At 33.7% G+C, this 15,916-nt stretch overlaps 1 protein-coding gene across 3 annotated transcripts in view; it reads right to left on the bottom strand.

Annotated features, from left to right (window-relative positions):
* The window catches only part of NUDCD1 (NudC domain containing 1), a 73,530-nt gene that overhangs the window by 15,042 nt on the left and 42,572 nt on the right, over positions 1-15,916 (bottom strand). The window contains exons 6-8 of one of the 3 annotated variants that reach the window (XM_036876251.2): positions 13,121-13,328; positions 9,244-9,388; positions 4,737-4,862 (exon numbers count right to left, since the gene is read on the bottom strand). In XM_036876251.2, coding sequence (XP_036732146.2) covers positions 4,737-4,862; positions 9,244-9,388; positions 13,121-13,328 — 479 coding nt within the window. The remainder of the gene's footprint in view (positions 1-4,736; positions 4,863-9,243; positions 9,389-13,120; positions 13,329-15,916) is intronic. The other 2 variants (XM_036876252.2, XM_036876254.2) reach the window with 2 other exon arrangements.

Genomic DNA, 15,916 nt, shown 5'->3' with positions numbered 1-15,916 from the left:
TTATAAATATTTATGCACTCAACATAGGAGTACATAAACCTATAAAGCAAATGTGAACAGAACTGAAGGGAGAAACAGCTTGCAAGACAACAATACTAGGGGACTTTAATACCTCACTTTCACCAATGGGTAGATCATTCAGTCAGCAACTCAGTAAGGAAACACTGGCCTTAAACAACACATTAGATCAGATGGACTTAACAGACATACTGACCATTCCATCCAAAAGCAACAGAATACACATTCTTTTTAGGTGCACATGGAACATTCTCCAGGATAGATAATCTGTTAGGCCATAAAACAAATCTTAAAAATTTAAGAAGATTGAAATCATGTCAATCATTTTTCTGACCACAAGGGTAAGAAACTAGAGATTAAACAAGAACAAAATTGGAAAATTCACACAAATGTGGAGGTTAACAAACATGCTATTGAACAAACAATGGGTTAAAAATACCAGAAGTTATGTGATCCAGTAACTGCAGTTTCAACGGTGAAAATTCCTAGGAACAAATGCCTACATGGAGAAACAGGAAAAACCACAATCAGCTTAACTTTATACCTCAAGGAACTAGGAAAGGAAAAACAAACAAAAAGCCCAAAGTTAGTAGAAGGAAGGAAAAAGAAGAAATTCAGGAAATAAAGGCTAAAATAAAAAGATAAACAAAACTGACATACCTTTAGCTAGAGTTCCCAACAAAACAGGAGGAATCAAATAAAATAAGAAATGAAAGAGAAGTCACAATTGGTACCACAGAAGTATAAGGATCATAAAAAAATAATTAAGTAGGACAGCCTAAAAGAAATGGATAAATTCAAGCTTTTCACCATTGAGCATGATGTTAGCTGTGGGCTTGTCTTATATGGCCTTTATTATGTTGAGGTGTACTCCTTCTATACCAACTTTGTTGAGTTTTATTATAGATATGGAATTTTGTCAAATGTTTTTTCTGCATCTATTGAGACAATCATGTGATTTCTATCTTTTGTTAATGTTAAATTAGAACTAATAATCAAATTCAGTAAATTAAGAGATATAAAATCAACATATGAAAATCTTGTTTCTAGGAACTAATAACAAAACTATCAGAGAATTTAAGAAAGCAATCCTATTTACAATTGCATCAAAAAGAATAAAATAATGAGGTATAAGTTTTACCAAGGAGGTGAAAAACCTGTACACTGAAAACTGTAAGACACTGATGAAAGAAACTGAGGAAGAGAAATAAATGGAAAGATATTCTGTGTTCATGGACTGTAAGAATTAATATTGTTAAAATCCATACTACTCCAAGCAATCTACAGATTGAATGCAATCTCCATCAAAATTTCCAGGGCATTGTCACAGAAATAGCACACACAATCCTAAAATGTGTATAGAATCACAAAAGACCTTGAACAGCTAAAGCAATCTTGATCAAGAGGAATAAATTGGAGGTATCATGTTTCCTGATTTGAAACTATATTACAAAGCTTTAGTAATTAAAGCTGGTATTGACAGAAAAACAGATGCATAGATCAGTGGCACAGAATGGACAGCCCAGAAGTAAACCCATATATGGTTGATTAATTTATAACAAAGAAACCAAGAATATGCAATGGGGAGAGGACATTCTTCAATAATTGGTATTAGGAAAATTGGAGAGCTCACGTAAAAGAATGAAATTGGACCACCATCTTACACCATACATACAAAAACTAATTAAAAGTGGACTAAAAAGTTGGACATAAGACATGAAACCATAAAACTCCTAGAAGAAAACATAAATGGTAAGCTCCTTGACATCAGTTCTGGCAATGATTTTTTTGGATTTGAACACCAAAAGCAAAGGCAATAAAAGGAAAGATATACAAGTGGGATTACACCAAACTAAAAAGTTTATGCGCAGCAATGGAAACCATCAAGAAAATAAAAAGGCAACCTACTGAGTGGGTAAAAGTATGCAAATGTAAGGGCTTAATATCCAAAATATATAAACAACTCAATAGCAAAAAATCTTATTCAAGGAACTGAATAGACATTTTTCAAAAGAAGACACACATACGGTCAACAGGTACTTGAAAAGATGTTCAACATCACTAGTTATCAGGGAAATGCAAATCAAAATCACAATGAGATACCATCTCACATCTCACACTTCATAGGGGCTGGAGGGGTGTTCAAAATGGGTGAAGGGGGTCAAAAGGTACAAACTTCCAGTTATTTATAAACAAGTCTTTTGGATGCTAATGTACAGCATGGCTATATTAATAATATTGTATTATATATTTGAAATTGCTAAGAGAATAGAGCTTAAAAATTGTCATTATAAGAAAAGAAATTGTTAACTATGTATGGACAGATCTAAACTAAATTTACTGTGGTGATCACTTTGCAATATATACAAATATTGAATCATCATTTTGTGTACCTGAAACTAATATACCATTATATCTCAATTTAGAAAAAAAGACTCTTAACCATACACTAACTGGACTTAAGGCAGCAGTTAACAATGAACTGTGATTAAAAAGTTTAAAAGTGTGTACCAATGCTTAAAATGTTTCATCAAATACTGTTTCTAAAATGACTCATACAATGATTGATTGTATATTTCTTAACTTCCTAAGGACAAAGACTGCTCTTAATGTAAGTCTATTATTCATGCTTTTAGCAACAAGTTTTATTCAGAAGTAAGGACTGCCTGTATTGGCTTAGAATCCCTCAAATGTAATTTGTGATCCTGGTATTTAGGGTAAATTGTGGTTAAAACATACTGAAAACCCAGAGAGTCATTTCTAATACTGGCTCTTTGATCTCATATAAACCTTATTTACTTGCCATGGCCTAAATACATCTGTAAAATGAAAAAGATGAAATATAGTTAGTTCTAAAACTTCTTCAAAGTTGAAAGGATTGTCCCTGTTGGAAGGGTGGGCAGAAAGGCATAGGCAAATTTTTTTAGATCTAAGATGTAAAGCAATTTTTATTTTATCATGGTCACTAAGAGATCAGTTAAAAAATATTAAGTACCTATTATGAAGTAGAGCTTTTAGTAGGTGTTATGTACACTGTGGTGAGCAAAATGTTGTCTCTGTGCTTATAGAAGTTACTAGTGTTATAGAGTGGTGGGGAAGAGAGCAGTGCAGATATGGAAGTTAATTGTAAGATTAAATATTTACTTTTGATTCAGCTTCAGTGGCACTTTTGCCTAGTCTCTGGTCTTCTGCCATTCCGTATCACTTGTCTATATAGGTGTATAATCTAAAAACGCTCATTTTTATAAAACTCCCTTGAGTACTGTAATGCCCAGCCATTAATTCAAGAAAGTTAGGTACCCAAAAAAGACAAGAAAGGATCATGAATGAGAGGAAGTTACGTATCTCCTTCTACCCAGTAAGATGTTGCACTGGGACGTAGATCTGGTAAATCAAGTTCCCAGGACACTTTTGACTTTGTTCCATAAATTCTGCTTCAATACACTTTCCCTTCAAACCTCTTCAAGACAAAAAACACACTAGGCCATGCTTGGCAGAAATTTCCAACAGTTTTCTTGAAAAGATAGACTTTAAATCATATATTAATGACTGAGAGGTCTAAAAACAATTTTAAGACCAAATTATTCTCCCCAATCTGTTGCTTTTGCTTAGAGGAGACTCCTAATGCCCCAACACTTCTGGTTTTAGTGATAAGACAATTAATTTGTACGTGCAGAGCTCCAAATCAGTCACTGATCTGCTGTAGAGACCCTTCTCATGTATAAAACTATATGAAACATCCACTTGGTTATATATATTAAGCAATGCTTAATGAATCATCTAAGCAAGAGTATCTAATAAAGTTCTAAATTAAAAAAAAAAAATCTATACCTACAAAGCTGAAGACCACACCTTGGAATATAGTGACTTTATCAAACAAGTCTAGGCAACATTCTTCAGTATCTTGATTCATACCTGTCAAAGCTTTTGAACAGAACACAATTTTGGAGAAAAAATTACCCAATGTATATATTTATGATATACCAGAGAGAGAAAGAGGGAAAAAAATCCCAGATAAATTGAGGAGTTTAATAAAAATATTTCAAAATGTCAGAGAGGGGCAAAGGAGAGGAGGGAACGACTTACATCTCTTGATATACTAGGGTTTTCCAAGTTCCTAACAGGTCACACAAATCAATTTAAAAACACTATAACAAAGAAATGAAATTTATTTGAAAAAAATTCTTCACAAAAAAAAAAAAAAGTAATGCAAGAAATAGTCAATAGTAAAAAAACACAGATTAAAACAACCTATATCTTGCACACCAACTAAAAAGATCAAATAAAAAACTGAAGGGGCAGGTAATGATGCAATGCAATAGGCAATAACTTTAATACACATGAAAACCAACAATATCATTATAGTATAATCCAACCATTAAACCAGAGTTTGAAACAGCATGTGAAAATACTATGTCATAATGTTGAATGAAAAAAATACAATGCTACTATATATTACAGGCACAAATGTATATAAAAACCTGAACAGAAAGAAGCCAACTGAAAGATAAAAAATAGTACCAAAATAACACAATATTGTTTTATTGGGGGTGGTGATATGAAAATATATTTTATAAAATAATGAGGTTTATATCACAGCTACCCAGTAACTGCCAATCAAGCCATCTTTGAAAAACATACATTGGTCAATCAATTAACATCTCATCTAAGTTATATCTGAACATCTGTGAATAAAAGTACCACTATTAAGAACTTACCACATGAGTAGTTTTTAATGTATTTCCATCAAATCTGCATAAACTGGAGCTCTCTTCAAAGAAAACATCACATTCTTCTAACTCTTGAGCATTACAAGGGGGTTTTTCTTTATCTGGATTTGGATTCTTAGACCAGAAAATGAAACAACTCAATAAACAAACAACAAAAAGAGAATGGATTATCATGTTCATACTTTAAATTGTTAAGATTATAGTAATAATGAGAACTAAGTTTCAGACCCATAATCAATAAAAACCAAATCAACAGGAACAGACATAGAAATGACAGAATGACAATATCAGCAGAAAAGGATATTTAAACAGCTATTATAAACATATTCAAAGATATAAAACATGAACACATTGAGAGAGATATGGTAATATAAAAGAGCTGAACTGATCTTGTAGATATGAAAGTACAGTATCTGAAATGGAAAACAAAATAGATGGATTGACATTTAAGTAGACACCACAGAAGACCAATTGAGCTCAAAACATAGTAATAAGGTCTATCTAAAATGAAATAGAGAAGACAAAAAGTAAAAACACAGAACCCCATTTCCGATGGAACAATATCAAGTGGTCTAACATACTAAGTAATTAGAAGGAGCAGGAAGAATGGAAAATTTATTAAAAAAATAGTGGACAATTAAAAAAAATATGAAAAGTATAATCTTAAGATTCAAGAAGGTCAAAGACATCCAAGCATAACATACTTAAAAAAAAATCACAGCAAGTCACATTATGATGATACTGTGGAAAAGCAGTAATAAGGAGAAAAACCTTAAACAGGTTAGACAAAGAATAAAATACATTATGAACAGAAGAACAAAGATACACATGACAGCCAACTTCTCATCAGAAACTATGCAAATCAGAAACTGAGTATATTTAAAGTTCTAAAAAATGGAAAAACTGTAACACATACTTAACAAAAATAGTTCTAAAAAGAAAAAACAAGTATTTTTACAGACAAAGAAAAGATGAGAGAATTTATCCAGCAAACCTTTATTATAAGAAATGTCAAAAGTTTTTCAGCCAAGAAAAATAATGAGATGGAAATCTGAATCAATACAAATGTAGCACTGAGGAAATGACCAGTATGATTTCTTTCCCCACATTTTAAATATTTTTAAAAGAGAACTAACTAAAGTTAAAGTACTAATGTATATTATTAAGGTTTTAACATGTAAACATAAAATGTATTAAAAAAATACAAAGTTGGAGGAATAGGAATACATTATAAATTTCTTGTAAGTGAAGTGATACCTTTTTTGAAGATAGATGGTGATGTTACAGATGTTTGATATCTTGATCTGGACAATGGTCACATGAATGTATACACATGTCAAAATACATCAAGCTGCACACTAAGATTTGTGATTGTATTATATGTGCCTCAATAAAAAACATATCTATCTAAGCCTCAGAAAACAACAGAAGCTTCCAAAACTGAAGAGCAAAGAGAAAAAGACTGGGGATAAAAAATACAAAAGACCCAGAAACTCTGAAACAAATATAAAAGGTGTGACAAAAAAAAAGTATACTATGAATTCTAGAGCAACCACTAAACACACACACTCAAACAAAAACACAGAGGTGTAACTTAAAAGCCAAAAGTGGAGCTAGACAGAATCATTAAAATGATTTTAATGTGTTCTATTGCTTGAATTCAAGAATCACTGTGTAGTCATATCCCTCACAGGGTCACGACACTTAAGTGATAAATTACACACACACATGTATGTAACAAATACAATTCTACAAACTGACCAAATGTCCACACACTTAGTTGCCAAAATATAGTCATGTTATTGAGAACTTAATAAAATGAACTGAGAGAGTCTACGAAACTAAATAGCTGGGAATTACAGAGGATCTGTTTTACCAAATCTGTCCATGTCCCAGCTGGGATATGGAGCCACCTAACTGTAGCTGTCTGCTCCAGTCTAAATATCAATGGAAATAATTCTGGTTGCTATGGCTGGCTGAAGGCAATCCCAGCAATTAGTGACTCAAGTCATTTGTGACTCACAATGACTCAAGAAGATACATATGTCCCAAGACTACAGAAGGCCTCCCTCCCTCCCTTCCCCTTTCAATTATCTCTATGTCAGAGATAGGAAGGCAAAAATGAAAAGTTCAGAACTATCAAGGCAGCCAATACTGAACAGGACAAGATTACAGAGAAAAGGGAATAGCAGAGAAGAGAACCTTCTGAGACTCCTAGTAATGCTGCTCTCCTAGTACCACTTACTGAGTTGAAAAAGACAAGTGGATAGCAGCAGATAAAAGGCTAGGAAGCTGAGTCTGGATATTATCAAACTGCTTGGATATAGAAATTACAGATTAGGGCCCACTTAAGAGAAGAAGCCCTGGAAAACATCTCAAACTTTCAGTAGAGATTCATGAAAGATGTGCCCTAGGAGGAAGAACGAACAGGAATAATTATCAGCCATGTAAAGAAACCCTGAAATCCAGAATCAAATAAAATCAATCCTTAATGGGATTAACAGAACAGGCTGAAAATTTAGGGGAATGCAGCTAAGTAGCCTTTAACAGGAAGCGTATAGTAGTAAATGCTTTCATTGAAAAAGAAAGGTCAAAAAAAAAATCAATCATCTAAGTTTTCACTTCCCCCCCCAAAAAAAGAGCAAAATAATTCCAAAGTAAGCAGAAGGGAGGGAGAAAACAATAATTTAATAACAGAAATGTATAAAACTGGAACCTGAAATAAAAAAATCAATGGAAAGAGATGCCCAAAATAATCCTGTATCTAGTATCTATTAAAGAAATTAAATTCACATTTAAAAATCTTCCAAAAAAGAAAACCCCAGTCGAGATAATTTTACTAGCAAATTCTACCAAACACTTACACAAGAAATAACACCAATTCTACACAATCTCCTTCAGAAACAGAACAAGAGAGAAAACACTTCTCTTTTTTATTAGGTCAGTATTATACCTAGATACCAAAACTGGATTAAGAGAGTAAAAAGACAAAACGAAACAAAACAATTTAGGCCAATATTCCTCACAAACATACATGTAGAACTCTTCAATAACATATCAACAAACTCAAATCAATAATATGTAGAAAGGATAAATACATCATGACCAAGTGGGGTTTATTCTACAAATGAAGAAAATTCATTTGATAAAATTCTAGAGCCTTTCAGGATAAAAATTCAATATACTAGGAATAGAAGGAAATTTTCTCAACATAGTAACATCATCCTTAATAGTGAAATATTCTTCTTCTCTGGGTCACAAGGCCAGAATGTCTGCTTTTACTATTCCCCATTTCCATTTTATACATAGTTTAGAGATTTTAACCAATACAGTATGGTTAAATAAAAAGATTAGAAAAACATAGAACTGCCTTAGTTACAGATGACAAGATTTTATGTTTTTTTCAAAATGTAACACACACTGGTGGTGTTTCAAACAAACAACTTACTCATATACACCACTATTCTCAAATAAGCCCCACTATAATCACTATTAATATGCTCAGAGCCCTATCACAGTGAAGATTTGCTGAATGAATAAACATAAAACAATGCAGTCTATGTGGTTTGTTGTAACAACAGGGCTATGAAATCAAAGTTTCATAATCCTACATATGAATTCCAGTGATTCCTGCAGTTTTCAATTATTGCTGGAAAAAATGAACTTGTTTTCTCCATTTTGACCATGTTTGCTTTTGACAGAGATGTTTAGTTCCAATATTCTTTCCTTTCTATTTTGAGATGCAACTAATCCTACAATATAAATACTTCTTCATATAGTCTTCTTCATTGCTATAATTCCAGATGGCAAGAAGTCAGACATTTTACATGTGCTGATCAAATTTTTAGTGAATGAACATATAACGGAAATTCTGCTGTACTGCTACATGTTCACAATTCTAACATTATCTTAAAAGTTGTAAGAGTTGGGAACACATTCAACATAATTTCATTGTTGAATGAATATATTGTCACTGCAATCACTACAATGAATTAATCTGTCAAAAATAATTTACCTATTTGTGCTCTCACTCCACACATACACACACGATTATCTAGAGAATTTAAATGATGGTGAGTAGATTATTAGCAAGGTAGAGAATAAAATAATATTTTGTCCCTACCAGCACTGGTTAATTGATTCTTCTAAGGACTACAGCTATATATCTATCCATATATCCATATATCCATATAGAGATATAAGAGAGAAAAAGCGAGAAAGGGAGGAAGAGGTAGTGCGAGAGAGGAAGAGAGAAGTACACACATACATGCCTACCCAACCTGTATAAACATGACCACACATTTATATATGTATTCACATAGTGTAAGAATGAATGAGTATTAGAATTTTAATCCATAATCAAACAGAACTTAGCAGTACCTAATATATGTCTTTTACATTAGGAAAAGCAAAATAATGTTTGAAAAACATGACATAATCCTCATACAACACTTTCAGATTCCTGGAAAGTGACACTCCTATGACAAGTACTCACCAGTTCTTCAGAGGTCAAATGCATCAAACGTTCTGCTATTGCAGCACACTGGGCTGAGTCTCGTAGAAATTCCCCTTGTTTATCACCAACTACTAGTTCTGGCCATGTCAGTCCTTCGTTCTTCTTAATCAAGGAAATCTCCAAGCTAGAAGTTTAAATGAGAAAAGTAATGTTACATTAAGCATCTATACAAATTATACAATGAATACGAAACAGAAGAATCTTCCATAGAAATTACTCCTTTCGTGTCCAGATGTTTTACCAAAAATTTGTTCATTCTAGTTTTGCATTTAGATTTAGTGAACAAACAAGTACCACTGGAAATGGTGTCAAATGGCTGGCTTCATGAGAGAAGTGACTGGGAGGAGTTTACAACCACCCAGAAAGTATTGTAGTCCAGGTGTGTAGCATGTTACCAAATTTAAATAACAGAAGTGCAAGTAGCATGGACCTGAGATATTTCACTGGAGAATGGTGGTTTTGGTAAGTGGCAGTTGGGGTGGGGGTGGGCATATAAGTTAACTGGAAAGGGCTCACAACTAAAGGTACCGCATTGTGTGCAGAGCCATCAATATTATCTTCATAAACTAGTAGCCAATATATGATTATTAATGCAAACGTCAGGCAGGTTAAATTAATACAAATGTTAATTTTTAAAACACAATTTTAAAGAATTGAAAAGCAATGTAAGAACAAGAAAAAAATTGGTAATACAGGAAGAAAAGTTGTTAATGTGGTCTCTATCACCTTAAAATCTAATTCTGTACATTTACGCTATTAAATATAAATTCCTAATGTACTAAAAAGGTCCTATCAAGAAATACTGAGACTAACATCTGATGCAACAAGAAAGGGAGAGAGAATTGAGTCAGGGCAGACTGTGGACACAGAAAGGAGGATAGAAGTCGCCTATGTACCTTCTGAATAGGCAGGGAAATTAAAGCTCCTTTAGGAGCAGCTACAGCTGTAATACAGAGAAGAGTGGGATGGTGCTAGCCGTTCCATAGCAAAGCAACCATTTTCATGTGCTATCTTCAGTACACACATGAAATAATAACCCATACCCTGGAACACAAGTGCAAGCAAACAATTGCAAGAACCCAGTAATAACTATTATCATAATTATCAAATAGAACATGAAAACTTATTAGCTATTCTTTTTTTAAGGCTATTATCACCACCTCATGAATTAATTACAGCACTTTAAAATTTTCTGAAACTACTTAAAGAGACTATACAAAATTACATCTTTTCTGTGCAATGAGTTCCTACCACTAGCATTAAAAATTACCACCATAATCAGTAATGCCCAGATTTAGTATTTTTTTAAGGAGAAAGCTAATCTTGATAATGATGATGATGAACATAATTATGATGATAATAACAATAATGGCAATTCATACTTACCTAGTGCTTCCTATATGTCAGGTGCTCTCTGAAGCACTTTGCATGTTTTAACTCATTTAATGCTCATCACAACCAAATAAAGTAAGTACCACTTAAATTTTCATTTTACAAATATGGAAAAAAAAAGCACTAAGAGGTTAAGTAACTTGCCAAGGTCAAGAGCTACCTAGTAAAGCACCCTGGCTCCAAGTCCATGCATGTTCTTCACTACACTTTCTGCCTCTCCAAAACAATATATGTAAGTAACTATTAAAGAATTTTCACCGAGTGACCAGAATGTATAAATACTGTTCTAAGCTGCTACCTAAAGAACTTAGAGTTCATACAATACCAGTTATAAAGAATTTCTGAACCATCTATAAAATGTACAAACTTAAGTCAACTGAGTTGCACAACTGCATTTTTACATTTTTTAAAACCAGTATCATATCCTACTATCTAAGCAAAAGGAACATACAATGCTCTACATAAAAACTGCAGATTATGTAACAAATCCCTCCAAAGTGAGAGGGAACATCAACTAATTGAAAATGAGATACATGAATAATTTAATCAAGTACAGAAAAGAGTTTGTTTTTAAACTAATGACACCACCTACACATCATTGTAATTATCTTTCATAACATAAAATAGTCATCACCTCAAATTTAGTGGAAAAACAATAGTCTATGCTCATGTATCAAGTGTTGAAACTATTTGCATGAGGTCCAGCTAGTCTCCTGGACCTTTGCTGGGTTACTACTTGATGACTTAGGTTAACAAGTTCTAGTTGGTCTGCCAATTTATAAACAAACACTATCTTCAAATCTCTCACACATAAAATGTTTAAATAGAATATAAGAAGATACAAAGTATTTTTTAAAGAACCTTTTGGAAAATTTAAAAAATAACATGTTAAAAGTTACAAGTCACCACATTTATCCATTAATAAAATGAATTAGGAACATCTTTTAAAGCTTAAAATGAATTTTTAACTAGATATATATTTCTTAGATTTAGACTCATATCAAAAAGTCACATGGGTCATATACTAATCAAAACTAATCAATAATTATATTTAGAATAAAAATATCTAATTTTAACCACTTCCAACCAAATTTGACAATTTTAAAAATTAAGGGTCTAATACCATTCATTAACCCATCACAGAATCAATGACTGGGGAGTGAAGTGTCCAAGACAAAAGATTTACAAAGAAGCTTGGTAGTGGGGACAGAGAATTATAGTCTTATAAGACACTTAACCTTTCCCTTTTTTTTTAAAACATACTCCTTCTATTGAGGTGTAATTTATAGACAAAAACCACAGATCTTAAGTGTAGAATTCATTGATATTGATAAACACCCACCATCTGTGTAACTCAATGAAGATACTGAGCCGTCCAGAAAGTTCCCCTGTGCCTTTTCCTAGTCAATTCCTCTACACCCTAGAGGTAATCACTATTCTGATGTGTATCACCATAGATTACTTTTGTCAGTTCTAGAACTCCACATATATAGAACCACACAGTGTGTACTTTTTTTACCTCTGGCTTCTTTTACTACATATAAGATTTCTGAGATTCATTCATATTGTTGTGTTTATCAGTAGCTTGCTCATTCTTTTTAATTGCAAAGTAGCAGTATGTTATATGAATACACCACATTTATTTATCCATTCCCCTGAATCATGAACATCTGAGTTTCTGGTTTTTGGCTGTTATAAAGTTGCTATGAATATACTACTACAAACTTTGGCTGGGGGTTGAGGGCAGGGAAGGGGAGCTTTGTTTTACTTTTTAACATATGTTTTCATTTCTCTTGGATAAAATAGCTAGGAGTAGAAATTCTGGGTTGCAAAGTAGGTGTATGTTTAGCCGATAAGAAACTGCTCAACAGTTTGTCAAAGTGATTCTATCACTTTTCACTTCCACGCAATGCACAAGCTGCTGACGCTCCATATCCTCCCCAACATTTGATGCAATCATTCATTTTAGTTTTAGCCATGCATTTGTGTCTCATCTGGTTTAATTTGCATTTGCCTATTGACTAATGATGAATATTTTTTCACATGCTTACTAACCAACTGTATCTTCTAAATGTGTCTATTCAAATCATTTGACCATTTTTAAAATTGGGTTTTTGCTTAATTATGAATTTATAGTAGGATTTCCTTATATATTGAGAAATCCTTTGTTTGAAGTTAGTACTGGGAATATTTTTTCCCAGTTCATTGCTTGCCTCTTTTGTTTTCTTAACAGTGTCTTCAGAAGAGAGGAAATTCTCAGTTTTGATACACAGAAAAGTTTTGTTTTGATGAAGTCAAATTTATTATGTATTTTTAAAATGTGTGTGCTGAACACAATTTACAAAAGAAATGTAAATGGTTAACTGGCACAAGAAAATATTTACTCAACCATTTTCAAAGAAATAAAGGGTAAAAAGAAAAGATAAAATAAAAAATAAAATTATAAATACAACCATAAAAATACCTATTATTATCTGTAATTATCCATGTACTGCTCTCTTGATCAATAGAAGAATAGAGATTTCCCTTCAAAAACCTCTGACCCTTTAGCACAATACTGATGTGATCAGACAAAAATTGTATTTGAACATCCTCCTTTGTACTGTCTTCTGGAAGCCGTATTGTTACTGTCAAATCATCTTCAGTCTGTTGCCAGAAATACAGAGGTTCTATTAGGAAAAGAAAGAGGCATTATGTAATAAAAAAATAGAAGATTATAAACATACAAAATTAGAGATTAGAATACCTATCCAAAGGAATCTTGGCATATTTTCTAGTTATTTCACAAAAAAGTAATTTTAAACAAATAGACACAGATCTCTTTGGGGAATTTTCACTTAAGGAGTTATAGCAATTGCACTTGACATTCTCCTCTCCCAGGCTTATCTAATGCTCCAAGAGATAAGCACTCATAAAATAACAATGACGGCAATTCTTCACTCCATTCTTCCTCTCCCTGCCTCCCAGCTCCCCTCCTTTCTTTCTTCTCCCTCTTCCTTTTCCCCTTCCACACACTGATACACACACATACACACACAGGATTCCTAGTCCAAAAGAACACCAAATATGTCATAAACCACTGTCTGAAACCCTTGTCCATCATTTCTCATAAGGTATTGGGTATTCTAACCCACAACTTTGTTGTATGAAAGCAATCTCACAGGATATTCAAGGTCAGTCAGATATATGTCTAAGTCCCAGTAAAAGAATTCTCCCTTCACCTTCTCTACTTCCTAGGTCTGTATTCTAAAACTCAGTTACTAAAGAAGCATCTTTAGATTCATTATACTATAATCATGGAAGTAAGAAAAACAGAAAAAATAAGCAAAAAGAATAAATATTTGCTTAATGACATCTTTAAGCATTGATCTCTCCATCAGGAAGGAATACAACATAGGGATTAGAAAGTAGTACTCCAGACTTGTCCTGGGTCTGAATGCCAGCACATTTATTAATTTTGGTATGCAACTTTATCTCTCGTTTTCCTAATTTGTGCAATAACAGACTATTACATACGTCATAGGACTATTGAGATTTAAATGAGTTAATGCACATAAAACATATGGTATCAATCCTGTTATTAAATATAAACTCTCAATAAATGTGGAGTATTACTAGTCTATTATTTTGGTACTGTTTTATGTAAAAACTTTGAGGGCACTAGATATGCTCAAACATATAGCGTAAGAATGGTGTATCTTCTCTTCTTGAAAGGGTCACTTTTACTTGATGTTAAAAAAAAAAATTATTTTAGGAGGCTGGTCCAAGATGACAGTGTATTAAGAGCCTGGGTCTACCTCCTCCCACATACACACCAAATCTATTTCTACACATAAAGCAATGAAGAAGAGTGGCCCAAGTGAACAACTGCACAATGAGAGGTACAAGGACCACTAAAAACGGTAGGAGAAACAGAAACATGGCAATGCAGGGAGTCCCATCCCCAGGGCGGCCCTAGAGTAGGGATGGCTATCACCGAGCTACTGGAGTGCAGACTCGCCTCCCTGGGCACAGAAAAAAAGCTGTGTAGTTGGAGGGTTTGAACCCTTTTGCAGAGGAACTGCTGGAACTCTCTCCACGACTGGGGGTGCTGGAGAGCACCACTGCCTGCAGTCTTCCAACCCTGCTAGTGCAAACAGGAGCATGGTAAGCGCCACTGTTTTTGACCCTACACACATTGCTAGTGCAGATGGAAAGAGGGTGAACTATATAATTTACATTATCCCTGCACATTGCTAGTGCAGCAGGAACAAGGTGAGCACCACTGTTTACATTCCCCATGCACACTGTGCACACAAGAGCAGAGTCAGAGTGAACACACTGGTTCTAGACGTGACAGAGGCAGCCTCCTGACCCCTGCCACAACCAAACCAAATGCACCTATCAGAGATACCAGGACACACCCATCTCACACTCACTCGGCCTCCAGACAGCCAAGACTACCTAGTACATACAGTGTGGACCAGGGGATCCTTCCACACAAGAACAATCTTTCAACACTGGGAAAGATAACCCTTTTAACTAATTCATAGAACCAAGCACAGAAGTCAAACAAAATGAAGAAATAGAAGGATATGCTCCAAAAAAAAGAACAAGAAAAAAACCCCAGAAAAGAAACTAAACGGAATGGACTTAATCAATCTACCTGATAAAGAATTCAAAGCAATGGTTATAAAGATGCTCACCAGACTTGAGTGAAGAATGGATGAGCTCAGGGAGGATTTCAACAAAGTGATAGAAAATCTAAAAAGAATCAATTAGGGATGAAGAATACAATAAATGAAATAAAAATACATGAGAGGGAATCAGCAGGAGACTAGAGGATACAGAAGAACAGATCAGCAATGTGGTAGGCAATAATGAAAAGCATCTAAGATGAACATGAGAAAGAAAAAAAATTTTTTTAATGAGGATAGGTTAAGGGAGCTCTGGGTTACATCAAACATCCTAGTATGTGCATTATTTGCATTATAGGAGTCCCAGAAGAAGAGAGAAAGGGGTGGAAAGCTTACATAACAAACATTAGTTGAAAACTTCCCTAACCTAGGGAATGAAACAGACATCAGATCCAGGAACCACAAAAAGCCCCAAATAAGATGACCCCAGAGAGGTCTACACCAAGACAATATGGTTTGACATGAGAACAGATAAATACAACAATAAAACAGAAAAGAGAGCCTAGAAATAAACCCACACCTACATGGCCAATTAATATATGACAAAGGAGGCAAGACTATACAATGGGGAAAGACAGTGTCCT

The sequence above is a fragment of the Manis pentadactyla genome, chromosome 3, assembly GCF_030020395.1.
Source record: "Manis pentadactyla isolate mManPen7 chromosome 3, mManPen7.hap1, whole genome shotgun sequence".
Classification (NCBI taxonomy): Eukaryota; Metazoa; Chordata; class Mammalia; order Pholidota; family Manidae; genus Manis; species Manis pentadactyla.
This window is presented reverse-complemented; position numbering and strand designations above follow the sequence as displayed.